Source organism: Felis catus, chromosome F2, assembly GCF_018350175.1.
Source record: "Felis catus isolate Fca126 chromosome F2, F.catus_Fca126_mat1.0, whole genome shotgun sequence".
Classification (NCBI taxonomy): Eukaryota; Metazoa; Chordata; class Mammalia; order Carnivora; family Felidae; genus Felis; species Felis catus.
The window spans coordinates 64,273,117-64,294,855 of record NC_058385.1 but is presented as its reverse complement, the minus strand read 5'-3'; the positions used below and the strand labels follow the sequence as shown (position 1 = coordinate 64,294,855).

Here is a 21,739-nt window from a genome sequence, read left to right as displayed (position 1 = left end):
AGCCATGCTTCCTATTTCTACTGAGGTCAGTTTGAGTAAGTTTATTTTTTTCTAGGAATTCATTTCTTTAACTCTTCAAATTTATTATCCTAAATCTATAGAAAGTGTTATTTTATTATCTTTTTAATCTTTTTTGTATCTGTTATTTCCCCCTTCTATGTAGAATGCTGATTTTTGTTACATTTTTTATTTAATGAAATACTCCAGGGGGTCTCTATTTTTTTGATCTTGCCTATGCTACCTTTAGATTTTTCCATTATGACAGATGCGGAATATTTTGATGATTTGAATTCTGATATGACCATTAGAGAATGTTTATTAATGTAACCCCCTCATACCCAGAGATATTCCCAGGTTTCATAGCAATTCATTACTCATTAGGCACAATAATCTAGCCTATGTCTGCATGATACTAAACCAGTTGTATTGTTACAGCTGTGGTTATTAGATTTATTAGATTGGATATTAGATTTAGAACATGAGGGCTCAAATTCTAGGGCTTCTGCTTACTGGAAGTAAGATATTTAAACTCTCTGAACCTCAGTTTTCTCACCTCTTTTGTTGTTAAATTTTCCTGTGGGTCTATTTATTATAAAAAAAACTGTATCTGTTCTCTGATGCTCACCATCATCCCCTCCTGATCTCTTTAAAAAGCAAAACTGGGGCACCTGGGTGGCTCAGTCGATTAAGCATCTGACTTCAGCTCAGGTCATGGTCTCGTGGTTAGTGAGTTTGAGCCCCGCATCAGGCTCTGTGCTGACAGCTCAGACCCTGGACCCTGCTTTGGATTCTGTGTCTTCCTCTCTCTCTGCCCCTCCCCCACACGTGCTCTGTCTTTCTCTCTCTCTCAAAAATAAACATTAACAAAAAATAAAAATATAAAGCAAAACAAACAAACAACAAAAACAAGCCCGTCTATCTTGACTGTTTAGAGTCCAGTCAAGAGGTTTAGAGGAAAAACATGTAAAGTTTTATTCTCCTGGCTCTCACAGGCATATCCAAGAAGTTTGCCTGCTTAGGCCTCTCTTATGTCATCCTGATCGACTTCTTGTAGTTTTTGGAGAGTTGCAAACAAGGCCAAGCTACATTTGGCCTTTAGGAGAAAATCCAGAACATGAGGTGAGTTCTGTAGGCATTCGTTCTGTTGAGCAAGATGTGTTGGGGTGTATGTAGTATGTGTACTGTGCAGGGGGTAGAATTTGGTGGGGAAAGTTGCTAGGCTCTTACCTCTTGAGCCATGGAAGTCTCAAGCAAATAAATGCGTAGTCAGATTCTTGTAGGACTTCTAGTTCATGCGTAGTTCTGTGAAGATGACAGTAAGGATGAAATGAAAGTGTGCACATGGGAGTGTTTTAAAGTGTAATGCACTTTTGAAACAGCAGGTGTTCATAACCTTGTCTAGTTTGAGAAACATGATGTTTCAGAGCCCCCCTCCCCCTCCCTTTCCTCCATATGCCTGTATGATTACTTTGGGTCTGCAGCATATCTGGGCTAGGGTTAAAAAAAAAAGAAAGAAAAAGGAAAATAGACCTGGCCTGGGTCTTCCCTTGGTAATGATATTTTGTTTATTTAACGTAGTGTCCTTTATGCTCTGGGCTTCGGCCACTGAAAAGTAGCTGCAAATTTACTGAGTCCGAGTTTGATTTGCAGGATGTTTTCACCAAGCTCCACCTGGAATAATAGAGGTTTATTTTCCAGAGCTGCCGGTAAGGAGGGAGTGAGAGCAGGGCTTCCTGTCTTGTGACGTAAAGTCCTATTCACATAGGATCTTCTGTCTAGGAAAGAGCAAAAACAATTATTAGGTCTTGAGTATTCAGACATTCTTTCAGCCGGTTACTCACTTCCTGTCTTCAGATGTTAAGGGATAGCTGTTAAAATAGTTACCGTATTTTCCCGAGGAGAATTTATGATTATTTGCAGTGGTGAGGAGCCCACAGCAAATTGTTGATGGATCGAGCCTGTAGACGTCAGAATCCATGCCCTCTCAACTTGGTTATACCTGACGATACACTTTAGGCTATTTGTGTGTGTACTGAATTATTTTCTATAGCAATTCCCAGGTTTTAGGCTTGTGTGCCTTTTCTCGTTGGCACGGTCATAAAATCCTCAGAAGCAAGAACTTGTAAGTCTGAGCGATTATCCATCTTGCAGTGTCTAGTCCCACTGAGCACAGAGTAGGGGCTTACTTTCTATGCAGTGAATAAATAGTGAAATAATACTTTCAAGCACTGATGATTTTGACGGCTCCTCGAGTTAGAAAACAAATCGGTGGCCCTGCAATGCATTTTCTCATTTAAATCTCAGAACAACGGCAACAACATGTTAGTAATAGTTAAATGGGAGTCCCGAGTATGTGCCAGGCACTGTTCTAAGAGCTTTGTATACATTTAAAAAAATTATTTAATCCTCATAAAAATTCTTTGAGATAGGTACTGTTGTTATCAGGTGAGGAAAGTGAGAGAGAGGTTGCATACCTTGTTTTGAGAAGCCCAGCTTGTAAATAGGTTTGGATTTAAACCCATATCCTTTGACTATGGAGCTCATTTTTTTAATGTTTACTTTTGAGAGAGAGAGCACAAGTGGGGGAAGTACAGAAAGTGGGGGGTGGGGACAGAGGATCTGAGGTGGGCTCCACGCTGACAGCAGAGAGCCTGAGGCAGGGCTTGAACTCACGAACCGCGAGATCATGACCTGAGCCGAAGTTGGACACTCAGCCGACTGAGCCACCCAGACGCCCCTGGAGCTCATTTATTAAACTACTACGTTGTATGGCTTCTCTTAGGAATGCATCGTGTTCCTTATTTTACAGATGAGGATTCTAAGACTGAGCTTGATTAACTGTCCCTGTGTCATATAACTGATATGTAGGTAATAAGCATATAAGAATAAAGGAATGGACAGCATGGTTTTATGTGGTATACAACCATGACCTGCCCTCACTGTATTGGAGTAGGCATCTCTGGAGTAGGCATCTTAACCACCCAAATTCCAGAAAGAAGATAGAACTTGACAGCCTGAAGGGATTTAAGAAACAATCTGTTCTTCCACAGAGTAGACAGATCTTTTCTGCAACATGGGACGTACCTCACCTGGTTTCTGCTTCTATGTCATTGGCAATAAGGAACCCCCTACCTCAAAGTGTGTTTTCTTACATTGAGCCCAAATTTTGCCCCCATAATTTGTATTCACTAACTGTGGCTCTATTCCCCAGAGATACACAGAGTGAGTTTAGCCCAATCCACCACTTTTCAGGTTCCCTAAATCTTCTCTTTCGCAGGCTAACTCCCAATAATGGCAACTGACCCTTATGATGTTTATTATGTCAAGTTTCCTAAACATTTATTTTTTTCCTTATATTAACTCATGTAATCCTCACAACAATTCTATGAGATCGGTGAAAGAATTAACATATGGGGAAACTAAGTAATTTGCTTAAGTCCACAGAGCTTAGCTATAGGAGAGCGAGGAATTAGACCCCAGCAATCAGACTCCAGACTCCTCCCTTCTGTGCTTTAAGGTCTCCCACTTAATTTATGTTTTCTTTATTTCTTGAACCTTTCAACAACACGGTCATCCTTCTTACCCTCATTTAAACATCGACCAACCTGTGTCAGGTATGGGCCGATCAGTGGTAAAGAGGGAAACTGTCCTCTCCTGTGATCACCATACTTCTATCGGTGGAGCCTAATGTCATATTATGGCAGCCATAGCTATGGAAATCCCTAGAACTTTCCTTAACGTTAACTATAATACACTTCTTCCTATCTTACGTGTTACAATGATGCTTATTTTGAACACACAATGACAAAGTATTATATTTCTTTTTGTTTGGGCCTTTGTGAAACTCTGAAAATCTTAGTTTTGTCATCTGAGGGATTGGGTGTCTCTTCCAGCTTTATCTAGGAGCCTGAAGTAGTAAAAGCAACATCTGTGATGCCTGTCACACACTAAGTTCATCCATTAACACCTTTAGGCTCTGAGAGAATGTGGATCCGGAGCCCTATAACATCTAGATGCGAAGTGAGCAAGGTACCAGTTGGGCAGTCTCCTCTTAATCTGGCTTATCTTTGTCTTCATAGAAAGCCAAACACTTATGTATTATTAGTTTACATGAGGCTCAAGATGCTTTGTGTATCTCTGCAGAGTAGAGCCATGATCAGTGAATACAAATTACAGGAGTAAGATTTGGGTTCAAGACAAGAAAAGGAATATACAGAAGACATTTCAGACAAAATGGTGTTGTAAAGGCATGATTTCTAAAATTTTCATGGTTGAGCAAACAGGACTTGGGCATGAACATCTGGCTACATGTGGAGACAGCGTCCAGGGTGCAAGGAACGAGCTCATTCCCTTTCTAGTGATCAGGACTGGGCGCTTTGGAGCGGGACTGCTTCATTCCAGACTCCAGCTCTGCCCATCTCTGTTCTGTGACCTTGGGCGAGTCACTTCAACTCTCTGTGAAACGCTCTCCTTGCTTGTAAGGCGGGTGTAACAATACCCCTACTTCATAGAGTCTCTTTGAAATAAGTAGTATACCTCAGACATTTTGAGCGGGGCCCAATGCATAGTAAATAGTCAATAATTGCTAGTTATTGTTACTTGCCTAAAGCTCCATGGTCGAATGAAGGCCACTGCCTGTTTTTGTAAAAAAAAAAAAAATATATATATATATATATGTATATATGTGTATATATATATGTATATATGTGTACATATGTATATGTGTGTATATATATGTATATGTGTGTGTATATGTATATATGTGTATATACATATATATATGTGTGTATGTGTATGTGTATGTGTATATATATGTGTGTGTGTGTGTGTGTGTGTGTGTGTGTGTGTGTGTGTGTGTGTATAGTCACTGGAATGCAACCAGACTTATTTGTTTACACATTGTCTGTGGCTCTTTCATGCTAGAATGGAACAGTTGTGACAAAGATTTGAAGATGCCCAAGTCCCCCCCAAATTTTCTGTCTTGCCTTTTGCATAAAAAGGTTGCCAACCTCCATTCTACAGGACAGAAGAAATGGATTTCTGACCTTCCTCTGTTCTCTCTTTGTCTTGAAACTTTCAACAAGTGACAGATACTCTCTGGCCTCTGCTGTTCATTTATAAGACTCTTCCTCCTCAAGAACAAATCTTTGAAAATTTCTATCTTGGAGATCCTAAGTAACATTGTTATTCATTTGCTCAACAATTTTACAGATGGGCATTGTGTTAATTGCTTGGATATAGATACGAATATCAAGTTTCCCTTTGTTCTAACGCTAATGAACACTTACCATGTGCCAGACCCAGTTCTGAGCCCTTGGTGTATATTAGTTCATTTGATCCTCCAGCAGCTCTCCGAGGTAGGCACTGCTACTTATCCCCATTTTACAGATGGAAAAATGGAGGCATTGAAAGATTAAGGAAACTTAACCTCCCAGTTAACTGACTGCCATAAGTGGCAGAGGTAAGATTTGAAATTATGCATTGTGGCTCCAGAGTCGAGAGGTTTAACTTCTACTGTAAAGTAGTTACTCAACTTTGAGGACCTTATGATTCCACCAGAGAGACCTATGTACAAACAAATAATTGCATGTGATTTGCAAGTGCTTCGATGTTTGTAAGAAGAGGAGCATGGTACCTTGCATGGCATAAGCCATTCTCATAATGTTTATGTCCTGATGCTGCTGATATCAGTGGAGGTCACAAAGCATGGTTGGAGCCTAAGGAAGGCATATCTGGACGATTTAAGAAGGAGGTTTTTTGGGAATGCAAACTGGTGCAGCCACTCTGGAAAACAGTATGGAGGTTCCTCAAAAAGTTAAAAATAGAACTACCCTATGACCCAGCAATTGCACCACTAGGTATTTATCCAAGGGATACAGGTGTGCTGTTTCGAAGGGGCACATGCGCCCCAGTGTTTATAGCAGTACTATCGACAATAGCCATTGTCAATATGGAAATCGACATATGGAAAGAGCTCAAATGGCCATCAACAGATGAATGGATAAAGAAGATGTGGTATATATTCATGTATACACAATGGAGTATTACTTGGCAATCAAAGAGAATGAGATCTTGCCACTTGCAACAACGTGGATGGAACTGGAGGGTATTATGCTAAGCGAAATAAGTCAGTCAGAGAAAGACAAATATATGACTTCACTCATATGTGGAAGTTAAGATACAAAACAGATGAACATAAGGGAAGGGAAGCAAAAATAATATAAAAACAGGGAGGGGGACAAAACATAAGAGACTCTTAAGTAAAGAGGACAAGCTGATGGTTGCTGGAGGGGTTGTGGGTGGGTGGATGGGATAAATGGACAAGGGGCATTAAGGAGGACACTTGTTGGGATGAGCGCTGGGTGTTATCCATAGGGAATGAATTACTGGAATCTACTCCTGAAATCATTATTGCACTATATGCTAACTGGGATATAAATTAAAAAGAAAAAAAAAAGGAGGTTTTTACTTGAACTAGACTTACAGGTTTTAGAGAGAAAAGGTTTCCATGCAGAAGAAACCACATTTGCCAAGAACAGAGGCAGGAGAGAGCATGGCATGTTCAGAGGATTAAAAAGAATTTCTCTCTGGCTGACGTATGAACTGTGAAGACCAAGAGGTAGTCAGCTGAGATGACAACAAGAGGTGGGCAGAGGCCAGCTTTTGAGTGGCTCTTTGTGAACTGGGACAGACCCCAGTCCTCTTGTGTGTGTCTCTCTCCGAGCAATGCTCTGGAGCGTTTATCTGTTGGTCTAATGTCTCCTACCCACCCCCCAGCATGCACACTTACACCTCAATGCAATCACCTCAAGGGCAGGCACCCAGTCTGTCTTGTTGACCGGAATAACTCCAACACTCAGGGCCCTGAGCCCATAGCAGGAGCTCAGTAAACGTTTGTTGAATTAATGGATAACCAAACCTGTCAGTGTGCTTTTAGGTGGTTCTAGCAGTCATGGAATAGGATAGTCTCCACAGGTCTCTGGAGGCATCCCTGGGGGCAATGATTTTGATTCGTTGAAGAATCAAGGCAGATCACATCGAATAACTGTACTATCTAAAATAGGATAATTTCAAGATAGATTTTAATTGTAGGGCAATATTTATTCAGCAAATGCACAACAAATTTATTTTATTTCTGATGCCACACATTAAAACTCAGCAGCAGGATGCCTGGGTGGTTCAGTCGGTTAAGCAGCTGACTCTTGATTTCGGCTCAAGTCACGATCTCACAGTTCATGAGTTCAAGCCATGTGTCGGTCTCCATGCTGACCTTGAAGAGCCTGCTTAGGATTCTCTCTTTCTTCCTCTCTGCCCCTACCCTGCTCATGCTCTTTCTTCCTCTCAAAACAAATTAGTTAATTAATTAATCTTAAAAGCAAAAACAAAAACAAAACTCATCACCTTCACCCAGAATGTCCTTATGACTTCATGATAGCCTTTGGACCATCCTTCAAATGTCTCTTAAAATCCTACCTTCAAGGACCACCCTCCTCACCCCAGCATGATGGAAGAGAAATGAATGTTGGTAAATGAATGAAAGCAATGATTCTTCTAGACAACTCCGCCAAACCAAAGGAAAAGTAACTTGAGTACTTAATCTCAACACAGACTTATTGTCACATTTGTCAGAAGCCTGTAGAGTTTGGTAGGAAGTCAGAAGATACGTCTACCTAAGAACTAAAAATGTGGCACACATCTTAACAGGGCTATCTGCTGGTGGAAACACAACAGCAAGATGAGGTAAGAAAAAAAAATTCTTTTATGTTGTCAGAAGAGTTAACTTCCTAAGGAATTATAGAATGTTTGAAGGTGAAGAAAATGAGGTCCAGCAGGGGAAGTGACTTGCCCACTTGCCCAGGGCTAGACAGCTAGTTAGGGGCAGAGCTCGTCCCCAACTCCCACGTCCACCTCACCACTCCACCTCCCGAGAGCTTAGCTGTACCCTCCAAGAAGCTTGTGTTACTTCTTTCCCCATTTCTTGGCTTTTCTGGAAATATTGATGATCTCCCTCTGCTTCTTTCCTAAGATGACCTTTAGGAAAATGCCATTAAGGAAAAGTCTTATATTGCATTTTGTCAGCAAATCCCACTGTCACTAACCTGGCCCCAACCTGAAAGTTTCACTCGTGGCCCTAACACCCAGATTTCTTGCCTCCAGCTGGTCCCCTTTCCCCTTAACCACATTAGAAAAATGCACGTTTTGTGTTCACAGCCCCAGACTAATGAAATATTTCTTTTCCTTCCTGTAATCTGGAATTTTTTTTTTTTTTTTTTTTTTTTTTTTTTTTTTTTGGTTTTTGTTGTTATTTTTAAGAAGGCGAGTTGCACATATCAGAGGGACTTGCTGGCTCCTCAGAAACCAGCCTAGTAGGAGAGCTGATTGGATTTGCCTAGAGCATTTCCTCATTAGTAGCCTGTGTGTGCTTTTCCTTTCAAATGTCATCTGGCCGCCTCAACAAAGATGTAATTGTGGCAACTTGGGGCCTTCGCAAACTTGGGCTTCACGGAAGGTTCTTTTGAAATCTTCACAACTGCTCGTCCTTGAGATGACGAACCAGAAACATATTGAAAGTGACTTGGTGGATTATTGGTTCGAAGACCACTCCTTCCTGCTCTCCTCCCCTTTTTGCACAAGTGAAGATTGGAATTTTAATTGCTCAACCACAGTTTTTAATTCATGATGCCCAGAAAGGGCAGGTTTATTAATTAGTTCTGATTATGAGGCACCCCAAACCGGGGCCTGGCTGCTTCTTGATCGGTTTCAACAGCTCTTTGCCTGAAATTACTGTCTTGTAAGCACATGGAGGTGTAATTATGCAGACACTAGCTGTTCAGTTCTGCCAGGTTAAACCCTCTATTATGCATACATATTACAGTGTCTTAAAAGGCATTTATTGAAATGCCATAGTTTAATAGTTTAGGCTTACAAAATCAAGCTCTCTTATGTTACAGGCAATAGCCACTTAATTGGATGTTTTCTCCCAGTGCATAAAAATGTTGGCTTAAATACACACACATTCAATTAATAATAAAAAAAAAAAAAGTGTGAGAAACAGTAATACTTTGTAGTTAAAAGCAAGAACTGTGGAGCCAGGCTGCTTGGATTTGACTCATGCTTCTGCCTTTTCCAGCACTATAATTTGGGGATATGACTTAACCCTTTTCCATCATTGCATCTTTGGTAAAATGAAGATGTTCGAACAGCTTGTATCATAGAATGGTTGTGAGGTTCTAACAAGTTAGTACACAAAAAACACTTCGCAGAGTTCATGAGATCTAGTCATTGTGATTTTTAGTGCTCTCTCCAACCCATTTATTTGTACTTCTGTGTTATAAAACCTAGTTGTGATGAGCTGACAGAATTAGGGATAGCTTTGTGTGGTAGAAACTGAAAGTTTCCCTTCGTATCTATTCTCTTCTTCTTCCACAATAATGGCCTCTCCTGCTCACTTTTTAACTGGATGGGCACCAAGTTACCCAGAGTTAAGAGTAAAATTTCTTTTCCCTCTAGAAATGGCCATGTGGCTAAATTCTGGTAGATGGTTTGTAAGCAGATATAATGAATTGACCTCTGAAAAGTGTTCTTAAAGGAGGAAGCATGGTGTGTCCTCTTCTTCTTTCTTCCTGCTGACAGAAATTTGGTTCATACGACTGGAACTCAAGCAGCCATATTGGATTAACAGATGACAGGCTAGAGATGCAGAAGAGGAAGGGGGCATAGGACTGAGCCCCTCACAACTCCAGGGAGCAAAGCTGCCCTGGCAGCCCTTTTCTTTTGCTGTAGATTTTTAGGTAAAAGAAAAACAGACCTCTATATCATTCAGTACGCTGTAATTTGGAACACCTGTTGCAGTCAGATATAGTCTTTGGGAAACACTTCACCCTCCTGAATTAGACCATTCTCTCATTATTTTGACTGCAATGTGTAGAAATCTCAGGAGGCTAAGGCACAAAAAAACCATGAAAAGGTTTCACATACACTTTCTTTTCTGTTAGAGGCACTCTTTTACCACACCCAGGCATGGCCACATTGTTCTTACTGTCTGCTTGAGGAGAGAAGGGACTTAGCCTCAGGCCTCAATTGGTGATTGGAGGGGAACTGCTTGACAGTAGAATTATGCACTAACTGATGACCAAGTCTTGTAGCAAGAAGGGATATTCTGATACTTTTACTACTCCTTCTGGACCAAAAATTGTGGGCCCTTGGAGAAATACAGTGGCAACTTTCTGTTGCTTTCTTTGTTATATACAGAAACAAGTTTCTCCATTTTCTCTTTTCTACACATATCAACAAGAAGCAAGATTCATGAACAAAGGGGCTTTACTCAGGGAGGCGTTGATGTTACCTGTTCTTTCTCAGGACAGATGTGGAAACAGTTTGGTGATTTCGTATACCTTGTTCAGGAACAATGATGATAATCTGTTTTCATTTTGTTTTGTTTTGTTTTTTTCCCCCTTGAAATTGAAAACTTGTTTTCTGATGGTTCCAGAGATCTCTGGACTCATTTAGGGATTTCGCTGAGCTCTCCTCCCAAAACTAGTGAAAAGGGGAGGTGATATCTAAGGCTTTCAGAAGAAACATAGTGTGCCTGAGGTAGAAAGCAGGAGGATCCTTTATTTCTGTTTGGCTTCACTGGGGAAGAGACCTGGTGTTGTTCATCAAAATTAAGTCAGGTTTCTTGCAGTCATGGATTGCTGTCTTTCCTTCAGGAAAATCCTTAGCCTCTGCCACATTCTGTCTACCCTTTCCTTCTGGGGCTCCAGTTAGACATACATTAGACCTTCTCACTTCATCTTCCACTTCTCTATTCCATGTTTTCCATTTTTTAAATACCTTTGTGCTACATTCTGTATGATTTCTTCTGATCTACAAGTCACTCACTAATTCCTTCTTTTGATATGTCTACCTATTGAAGTTTTAATTCTGGTTTATTATTATAATTATAAATTATGTAGCAATAATTATTATTACCGGTACCACGACTACTAGATATTTCTTTTGGTTATTTTACCAATCTGTTAGGTCACTTTTTTTTAATTGTTTTTTTTTTTTTTACATTTTATTTATTTTTGATAGAGAGAGACAGAGCATGAATGGGGGAGGGGCAGGGAGAGAGGGAGACAGAATCTGAAGCAGGCTCCAGGCTCCGAGCTCTTAGCACAGAGCCCGATGCAGGGCTTGAACCCACAAACCGCGAGATCATGACCTGAGCCGAAGTCGGACGCTCAACTGACTGAGCCACCCAGGCGCCCCTGTTAGGTCACTTTTTAAAAACACTCTCTGGAAGATTCTCTCGGGCTTTTCATTTGCTTCTTTACACACAGTAAACATATCTGTTGCTTTGTCTTCTGTGTTGGGACTGTCACTGCTGTCAGTTATTTTTACTAGTTCTTGCTCATGCTACCTTGTTTCCATATGTGTAAGTTTTCTTAGATTTTATGCTGTTCATTGCCCTTGAAAGTGATTCACAGGGATTCCTCGAAGCCTAGGATGATATTGCCTTCCTCCAGAAAGGATTTGCCATTGATTTTGCCAGTTCCCTAGAGACTTGTCTAGCTTGCGACCTACTTAAACCAGGTTTAAGATTTAACACAAGAACTCATGTCATCTACTCAATTCCTTGCTCCCCCCTTTTCTAGGCTTACATTTCTTTTAAATAGGGACACTTTTTTTTTTAATCATCACTCATGGACAGTATAGTCCTCAGCACATAATAAATCACTGATGGATTTTGGCTGAATGAATAAGTTATCATACCTACTTTCTTAATTTCTCTGTCTTTATTTTCAGCTGGTCAGTTAAAAGGATTACTGTTTTGGGATATCATTTCCAATGGGGTGTCATTTCGTCAAGATGTTGGTTGCTATGTCTTCTCTCCGTCATAAATTCCTCAAGCTCTGTGCTGCACAGGAAGTGGTTACTTGGTAAATATTTGCTTCTGGGCTAAGACTTGCCATATTCCCCGTGCTTCTGCCCATGAGTGAATCAAACCACAAATTTCTGAGACTCCTTACACTTTCCATGGATATTTTGAGTATTGCTCAGGGTATCTCTGGCAGCAACTCCCTATGGCTCTGTAATTAGTCGATCTACCTCTGATTTCTTTTCTCTTTAGTACACCTGATCATCCTTTGCTGTCTGTAGCTAACTTCTGATTCTGTCATTCCCTCACTCATAGACCAATACCACCATGGCTATAACCACTGCCTATGGAATGAAGTCCAAACCTAGTAGCTTGTCATTTTGCCTTTTTTTGTCTAGGTGGGGTAGCCAGATTCCATGAAAGAATGTGATCTCTGGGAAGTCAAACTCCAGCTCCACTACTTACCAGCCACATAAGTGAAACTTCCATGCATTGTTGTGCTGATGTATAAAATAATATTAGCCTTGTAAGGGATAACATATGTAAAGTTCCTAGTGTCCATCAGAATAAGAATAGTTCTACAGAACATTTCTTTCTAGTAGGGTCTGAAAAGAATAGCAATTTATTTTCTTATTGCTTATGGATACATGGACACTGAAACAATGAAAGACCCCTTGCCCATTTTTTCTCTGGATCTTGGTTACCTAATAAATAGGGTGGTGCCTTGGGGCACCTGGGTGGCTCAGTCAGTTAAGCTTCCAACTTCGGCTCAGGTCATGATCTCATGATTCATGAGTTCGGGCCCCATGTTAGGCTCTGTGTTGATAGCTCGGAGCCTGGAGCCTGCTTCGGATTCTGTCTCCCTCTCTCTCTCTGCCCCCTCCCCCACTTGTACTCTGTCTCTGTCTGTCTCTCTCTCTCAAAAATAAGTAAACCTTTAAAATTTTTTAAAAAGTAAATAAGGTCGTGCTTAAAGGCGGGAAGGTATATAAAACATCTGGTTCCATACTTGGCACATCTTTAGGTATAGAATAAATGTTCTTTCTTTATTCCCCTTCAAACTGAGGCAACTTTCCTTTCCTATGTGATTTCAACACAAAGTGTAAGTCAGAGTGCACTATATAAAAGAAGGATTGTTATTCCTGTCTCCACTCTCTGAAGTCCTATCTTCCCTTTAAAGCCAAGTTCAGTTGACATCTATTCCATGAAGTATCTCTGGATTCTCACTTCTACAACACTCATTTCCTACTCCAGCCAGAAGCATAATAATGCAACCAAAGGAGAACCTTCAAACCATCTCAGCTATATTTGAATTTCCTGTTTATCAACAAGTATGATTCTATACAAAGCTAAGCTGTGTTCTAGCTCCTACCAAAACATTTTTAGAGATTAAAAAAAATTCAGTGTCTTCAAAACCGGTCTGTTCATTCTGGCTTTGGACAGCTTAAATCTGTCCCCTTAGATTTTCTGCATTTGTACTTAGGTATGTTTGTGTTCCCTTTTAAGTATATTGCCCACAAGTAAACAATATGCCTTAAAATACACTGTCCATGAATGCCCTTTCTTCTTCTGTGACTGCAGCCTGTGCTACCAGATTTGTGGTGACCGTGAGCTGTTTTCTCCTAACTGCACTTATATTCAGTGAAAACCCTGAAATCTCCTTTTCAAGTATGTGTTGGTATTAAATGACATCTCCTCTGTCTTGAATTAGTATGGCTATTTTTGATACCTATGACTGAGTTTCCCAATCCCTGCCCATATTGCATGCACCTCGGTGTGTTTGGCCTGCTTATTAAATTGCTATGAACCTAACTTGTCACTCATGCTCCTAGATGCAGTTTCCTTGTGAGTTTTTTCAACATACTTTATTCCTGTTCTAACACTCAGCTCATTCTGTTTTCTGTGCCATTTATGCACTTGTGTTGTATCACTGTCTTGGGTGGGGCTCCTGAGAAGCAGAGCCTCAGTCTGGGGGATCAGGCAGCAACTTTGTAGCTTCCCAGACTTGGTGGCTTCTGTTGGTTGGTTTAACAGCTGTTTTCCAGAGCAGGCCGGCAGCTAAGAGTTGTTCTCAACGAACACAGGCAGCTAGGAAATACATGCTCAGACTGGTGGAAAGGATCTGATGGGACCCAGCAGCATCCACTATAGTCACCTATGGTTTTAAACTCTTTAGTAGGAAACTGTCTATTGTTTATTTTTGCAGTCTCTGTAAACCTGGCCCCATGTCTTGCATGGTAAAGGCATTAGTTTGTGGACTTGAATCATCAACGATCTGGAGTAAATATCCTCTAGTTTGTACCCATTCCAGTCCATTGCCATTTGTAAAATCAGATACTGGTAAGGAACTTTGCCAATCCCGCCCTCCCCGCCACAGAGGAGCACAGAAGCGGACTGTGCGAGTGATAGAGGGAAAGATATGGATGTTTATGTTGCATTGTTCCAAGAAGCTAGCTGCCCTGTCAATTCGGAAGCTGTCTATGGACCAAATGTTTAAATTCGGAATAGGCAAAAAAAAAACCCTTCTTTTTTAAAAAATATTTTTTTTTATTTTGGGAAAGAGAGCGAGCGTGAGCATGAGCAAGGAAGAGGCTGGGAGAGAGGAAGAGAGAGAATCCCAAGCAGACTCTGTGCCTTCAGTGCAGACCCCAGTGTGGAGCTCGAACTCACAAACCACGAGATCATGACCTGAGCAGAAATCAAGAGTCAGACCTTAACCAGCTGAGCCACCCAGACACCTTGGCAAATAGCTTATTAAGACCAAGGAAACACATCGAAGTGCAGGATTTCAGTCTATTCCACTCAGCTTTTGAACTATTTATGTTTTTTTTTTTTATAATTTCACAAAAGTAATATGTACATATTGGCTAAACATAAAAATGGTATAAAAGAGTGATAAATGAATAGTAAAGTCTACTCTTCGTCAGCTTGGCTTTTATTTCCACTCCCAAGAGCTAACTGCTGTTAACATTTTCTTATGTTTCTATCCAGAAATAGTTATATATATATAACTTATATATATATATAAGCCTATGTATTTATGATTTATATGCAAAAGATTAAAGTATATGTACTTCTGTCTAACATTTTTTAAACTAATAATAGGTCTTATAGATCTTTCTACAACACATCTATAGCTATATCTCATTATATATCTCATTAAAATGACTGTACAACTGTCTTACAGTTTATTATTTTTCTTATAGACATTTAGGTTGGTCCTAGTTTTCAGCTCCTTCAGAAGGTATTTTTGCTCTTACAAATTTTTTTTCAATTGCAAAATAAGTATCCTTTTATGTAAGATTTTTTTTTTTTTTGCATACTGTATGTGCTTAGTGGTATTAAATTGAAAATCCTATTCTTGCTTCTGCACAGAAAAATGATGCCGTGGATAGAGAATGTGGCTACCAAATTCCCAACTTCTATATTGAACAGTCATGTGCCTTTAAGCCTAAGTTATGCTTTCTCCTTCTCTGCCCATTTGTCTTTCAGCTTCTTCCCCAGAATGCAACTTATAATCAGAAAAGATAAAAGTCATAGTTGAAAAAAGCTGAAAGTAATTCTCAAGTTCGGGTCATCGTAATAGCAAGTTCTAAAAACCACTTTGGTATAGAATTTAAATAACAGAAAAACTATTTTGAGAAGCACAGAAGTTGTGGATCTTGCTTAGAGTTTAAGAGGTTCAGTATTAAGACCTCATCTAATGCAAGTTTTGAAAAACTCAATCAGACCTTCCAGAAATCCAGCCTGATGTACTTAAAAACTCTGTTGTCTTTTTTTTTTTTTTTTTTTTTTTTTTGCAGTGAAGTACATGCGAGAAGCCACACCCTATGTGAAGAAAGGCTCCCCAGTATCTGAGATCGGCTGGGAAACACCTCCACCAGAATCGCCTCGGTTAGGGGGCGGCTCCTCAGACCCTCTGTCCTCGCAGCCCTTCTCCTTCCACAGAGATCGGAAAAGCATCCCCCTCAAGATGTGTTATGTCACTCGGAGTATGGCCTCGGCTGACCCTGAGAACAGGTAAAGAGGGCCAGGGATCTCCTCTGACATTGCTAGGCCTGTGTCTGTGTTCTGAAAACACTCAAAGGTTTCCAAAGAATAGCCTGAAAGGGCCCCACAGAGATAATGTTGTGTGTTCAAGCCAGGGCTCCCTCATTCCCTTCCTTTCTTTTATCTTCGTGAGAAATCTGTGTGCTGAGCTTTGGTTCTGGAAAGAGTTGAATTGGAGTCAAGATCCTAAGTGTCTTCTCTGGGCCTCCCATTGCTAGTTTATGTGACTTTGGGCAAGTTTCTTAAACCAATAAATCTCAGTTTTGTCATCTGCAAAATGGGAATAATTGAAATAGATACCTCGCTGAGTTGGAAATCTACATGAAGTGCTTACGGCAGGAAAACCTTCCTGAATATAAGCTATAATAATATTTATTATTATTTAAAATTTTCTTTAAGTTTATATATTTTTGAGAAAGAGGGAGCATGAGTGGGGAAGGGGCAGAGAGAGACACACACACAGAATCTGAAGCAGGCTCCAGGGTCTGCGCTGTCAGCATAGAACCCAACACAGGGCTTGAACTCATGAACCGTGAGATCATGACCTGAGCCAAAGTCAGACATTTAACCAACTGATCCACCCAGGCGCCCCGATAATGATATTCATTATAATGTCAGGTAGTAGCAAGCACATCAGCCCCCTCTGGGCCTCAGTGTCCTCAACTGTGTACTTGGAAGTTTCGATGGGAGGATCCTTAATGCAATTTTCTGCTCTAAACTTCTCTTTATGCTTAAGAGACAAAAAGGGAGTGGCTTTGATCCAACCCTGGAGTGCTACTTCTCAAAGTCTGTACACGATTTCTCAGGCCTCGGGATAGATATATCACCCAATCCATGGAAATTATAAGGAGTCCAGGAAGACCAGCAAATATGTGGGTCCCTGTTCCCCCAGACATCTTACTTTAACTCATCTGAACAGACAACATCTACCTGGGAGGAAAATAACAGACATGTAGAGGAGAGGGAGAGGAATGGAGCCAGTCAACGGGGAATCTTGGTGACCTTGGCAGACACATCCAAATGCTAAAAATAGGGACAGCTCTAGTGGCCCTTGTGTGTAACATGTGTGGGACAGCTGCCGCCTACGTGAGTGGGATGTATTTGGCTAGGCTCTGAGCTGCTGATGGGGAAGAGCCAAAGGGAATAGGGATAGGGAGGAAGTTGTCTCCTCAGCTTAGAGCTCAAAGCGTTTTTCGTTCCCTTCCTAATAAGCTCACTCTAAAGAAGCTGCTAGCCTCTCTCACTCCAGCAGCTGGAAGATCCACCCTGCTCCCCCCACTCCTCCCATGCTGGTTCTGTCTGCCCAGGGATCAGAGCAGCGGTTGTAGGAGAGAGTGGGAAGTATCAGCCAAAGAGGAGTTGGAGCAGGCAGACTGGCAAGGAGGCAGAATTCTTCCATTCCTCCATGAGCCGCTCTAACCTGTTCTGTTTTGTCCCCTTCAATTTCTGCTGCTTTCTCTGGGCCTTCAGTTGATGCCCCGGCTACTCTGCGTTTGATCTTTCCTGGTCTCTTAGCTACCAAATCAGACGGACAAGTCCTTTCTGCCAGGAGTCTGATGTCTAAGGTGTTAGATCCGGTGAACTCATAGTTTATGGAGTGCCTATCTTGTGCTGGGCGTTACGCTAATTTACTTCAGACCAGAGACTGCAAAGTCGCAGCCTCTAGGCGTACCCAGACGACAGATAGGATCCGTCTAGTGTGTTCAAGAAATCCGAACTACTTCCCACGTTGAATCATTGGGAAATTTCACATTGAAAAGCCAGATCTCTGCTTTCCTAGAAAAATGGATAGATCTGGGGAAATTATTAGGCCCACGTTGCTGCAGGTAGGTTTCCAATCTGCAGGAGCCTGGCTGAGGCTTCTCCTTGTATAAGGGAATGAATTCCCCTCAGCACTCCTATTGCCACACACTTGGGGGATTCCATTAGTTATCTGCCTGGTACTTAAAACTGTGACCCTCCTTAGTCCTCTAAATAGCCCTCTGAGTTTCTCTCATTGTCCTCATTCTGTAGATGAAAACTGAGGCTCAGTTCTTATAGAAGTTCCAGGCATCGTATGGCTAATACACAGTTTTGCTGGGTTTTGAATGCAAGCCTACAGTGTGGGTGACAGTGTCAGATTGCCGTTACCAGAAAAATGCAGAGACTAGAAAATGTGGAATATCGTAGGAGAGATTCATGCCTGGGGAGAGAGCTTAAGTAGATGATTTCTAGGGTTCATTCCAGCTGTGGTCTATATACTGTAACTTCTCCTAAGGCACCAAATTCTATTGTAAAGAATATTTTGGGACACATCGGGCCTTAGTTCAAACACTGGAGACTTCATATGTCAAGCCAGAAGAGGGAACACATCTTTAAACTTTTATATCAGTGGTCTTCAATCCACCATTGATGAGGTGGTGTGGGAGAGCCTATCCTGCTAGGGTATGAGAACCACAGGGCAGGACTGAAAATGAGAATCCAGCTAAGCCAGAGGGTCCAGGAGGAGACTTCCGTCCAGATGGACCCAGAACTGCTAATAATGAGATTGACCTTTCACAATGTGTATGTATATCAAATCACCGTGCTACACACTTTAAATACCTTAAAATTTTGTCAGTTATACCTCAACAAAGCTGGGGGGAAAAAGATTATGGTTTTAGGTGAATCTTGACCCTGGTAGAGGAAGAGAAGAAAAGAAAAAGGAAACAAATATTTAATGGAACTCTGGTTACATGCTGGGCAGAGTATAATGTACTAGTCAGAAATGTAGACTCAACTCCGTGCTGAACACAAGACACACCTAACACGAAGTGATTTTAAAAGGCAAAAAGCAAAGAGGTGGGTAAAGCGTACAAGGCAAATATAAACTAACAGCAATGACAGCAAAAAGTACCACTTTTGATCTTGATATATGACAGGGTAAGATGCAGACTGAAAACACAAAACAGGACAAAGAACTGGTTGAGGCTGAAGACCGGGGTTCACAAGGAACATTCAACAGTTGTGGATGCACCCCAAACAACACAGCAGTGGCCTCTGTAGAAGATGCAAGAAGAAATCGAAATGTACTATTAGGTAATTCAACATGCCACTCTCGGTCCAAGATAGGGCAAGTAGACAAAAGATCAGTAAAGATCTAAAAGACCCAAACAACGTCATTAACAAGGGAGATCTAGATACATCACAAACTTTGTACACTGATAATAAAGAACACACTTCCCTTTGCTAAATGTAGAAAATCCCACTTTCTAAATGCAGATAGAACATTGACAAAATTAACTATAGATTAGCTCACAAAAAGTGCAATAAACTCCTTAAGGTAGGAATATTCTAAACGACATTCTCTGATGTCAGTGGAGTAAAAGTGGAAAACAAATTGCAAAATCGAAGTGCAGAAAACCTTTCTTCTTGGATTTTTAAAAGCTGTGAAATAACTCCTGGGTGAAAGGGGAAATAGAAACTGAGATGGTAGCCTTTCTGAGAAGATGAAAATAATGCATATGTTAAACATAAAAGAGAAAGGGAGAGTCTAGTTCAACCTTGGAATGTGTGGATTTCAGCAAGTATCTCATTCAATCTAATAACAACTCTCAGTAGTAGGTCCTCTAATCTCTATTTCATAAACAGTGAAATGTAGTTCAGAAGTGAGAGTTGAAGCAAACCGTAGATCTGGGGTTCCAACACGAAGCCCAGCTTCTTAATCACGATAACCCATTGCCTGTGACTCCAGCACCTGGCAGAACAGCTCACTTGAACTGTAAGTGCAATGGCCAGGACTCAATGGGCTCCTGGATGCTGAGGCTTGAGAACTGATGACAGATGCCACAGCAGCTTGGGACTAATCCCCTTGGTTGGTGATGCACAGCTACTTATAGTTTGCATTAAAAACTCTAATGTTCAATTTCTCAAATAGAAAAAGCCGTAGAACAGCAGGCAGGATTGCTACTCTTTCTGTGGAAAAGGTCACCCAGCAGGCACTGAATCCACAAGAATATGTCACTGCTAGTGGTTGTCAATGATTACAACATTTTTTTAAAAATTTCACTTCATAAATAACTCGTTCATAAGCTCTTCGCTGCCCTCGTCCAGAGCTACATCCCCAGTCCTCCAGACTATTTGGACATATTCTCTACTGGGTGCTTTGTTTCCAGCTTGCTCCTTCGCTATCCTCCACCATCTACCCTACACCCAGCTAGCCAAGAGAATATGAAACACCCAAAATTTATCCATTTGCTCAAGATGGCTCCCTGTCACCTTCGCTGATACCAAAACCACTCAGTATTACATAAAAACCTTATGAGGTTCTGGATCTTCCCTAAGTGTCCAGCTCTTCCCATCTCATCCTTTATGCCCCAGCCACCCTTAAATAATTTACTTCCCTGACAACTTCCTAGTCACCTTCTAACACTCAGCACAGGTGAGACACTGGTCCCACTATACCCTGTGTGTAGATCTGTCCATGATGGCAGCTTTCATAATGACTTGAGATTTTTTTCTTATGTGCTTACCCAGTTCATAAAGTTATTAAGACCCCTTGAGGTCTGGAACATCCCGTGTTGTCATTTTAATATCCCATCTTTCGAGAACATTGCTTGATACAAAGCAGGCATTCAAAAATATGTGCTATGTATGATAAATGGCATATTCATCTGTCCATTTTTGGTATTCTTTACCTTCTCAAACTTTAAAAAAAAAAAAAAGCAAACATCTTCCACTAAATAGGCTTGGGAATAAGAGAACAAATAAAAACATGGTTCTATCTTGACAGGCACAGCAAACTTAAATAAACCATAACAACCCATTAACAAAGCCTGTTACTGGGTTGAAAGCAGATGGACCCTTATGGATGGTGTATGAAGCTTTTGTCATGACTATGTGCTCCAGTAATAGACTCCACTGTAGATATTCATCGTTAAATTATGAAGCAATGCATACAGCTTTTTGAAAAACAGTGTGCATTTCTATTTACAGTATACAAGTGAAAAATCCACAGAAGATGCCATTGTAATTTCAAATAGAAGTGCTCCACTCAGCACACAGTGATTCAGAGGGGTATGATCCAATAAGTCCTATAGTAGATGCAGATATATTCTCACAAAGTGCCCTCAGTGATGTTACCACAATCCAGTGCCCAAGTTGCAGCCACAGAGGATCAGAAACCTGATTAGTGGCATAGTGACACTGGATCCATCTCCAAGGAGTGGGCTAATATTAACCAAAACAAATGCAATTGTCAAGCAGAAGTAAACACTAAAGTAGGACAGTATGTATGTCCTCCCATTACATACAGGTGGTCTGTATTAGAAGACAAGTATAGAAATAAACAGAATATCAGAACACCAAGTAACAAAAACAATATGGACTTTCAAGGCAGCCTAAGCAATGCATTCTATGTGAGGAATTCAGTTGTCACCAAGGTTATCAATACAAGAGATGCTAGCAGACCTTAAGGTGTACATTTTAGACAAGGAAGCTCGAAGCCACCCCTTCCGGGATTAGGAGAGCTTTGCCAGAATAGCCATTATGTTAGTTACTGCTTTACTGAGAGCCCCCATCTCCTTTCGGCTGTGCATAAATACTCGGGGCTCCCCTAAGTGGATGCCCCACTCCTCTTCTGTTCACCCAGTCTTATTCCTGATGGGGACCAGAGCAGTGGACTTTGTTTTTGCTTGTTAAATTAAATCAAATTCTAGTCCTGGCTCTCCAAAGTGGCTCCCATATCCCTTTGTTGTGAGTTTTAGGTGATCCCAAGTACTTTAGTTACACATTTGGAAACACAAGTTCTTTTGGTGACCACCAGACAAGAGTAACCATTTTACTAGTTGAGCCTGATTTCCTACTTTT

At 40.9% G+C, this 21,739-nt stretch overlaps 1 protein-coding gene across 2 annotated transcripts in view; it reads left to right on the top strand.

Moving 5' to 3' along the window:
* Positions 1–21,739, top strand: part of SNTB1 (syntrophin beta 1) — a 236,860-nt gene that overhangs the window by 85,652 nt on the left and 129,469 nt on the right. For both annotated transcript variants that reach the window (XM_045050090.1, XM_045050091.1), the window contains exon 3: positions 15,667–15,883. In XM_045050090.1, coding sequence (XP_044906025.1) covers positions 15,667–15,883 — 217 coding nt within the window. The remainder of the gene's footprint in view (positions 1–15,666; positions 15,884–21,739) is intronic.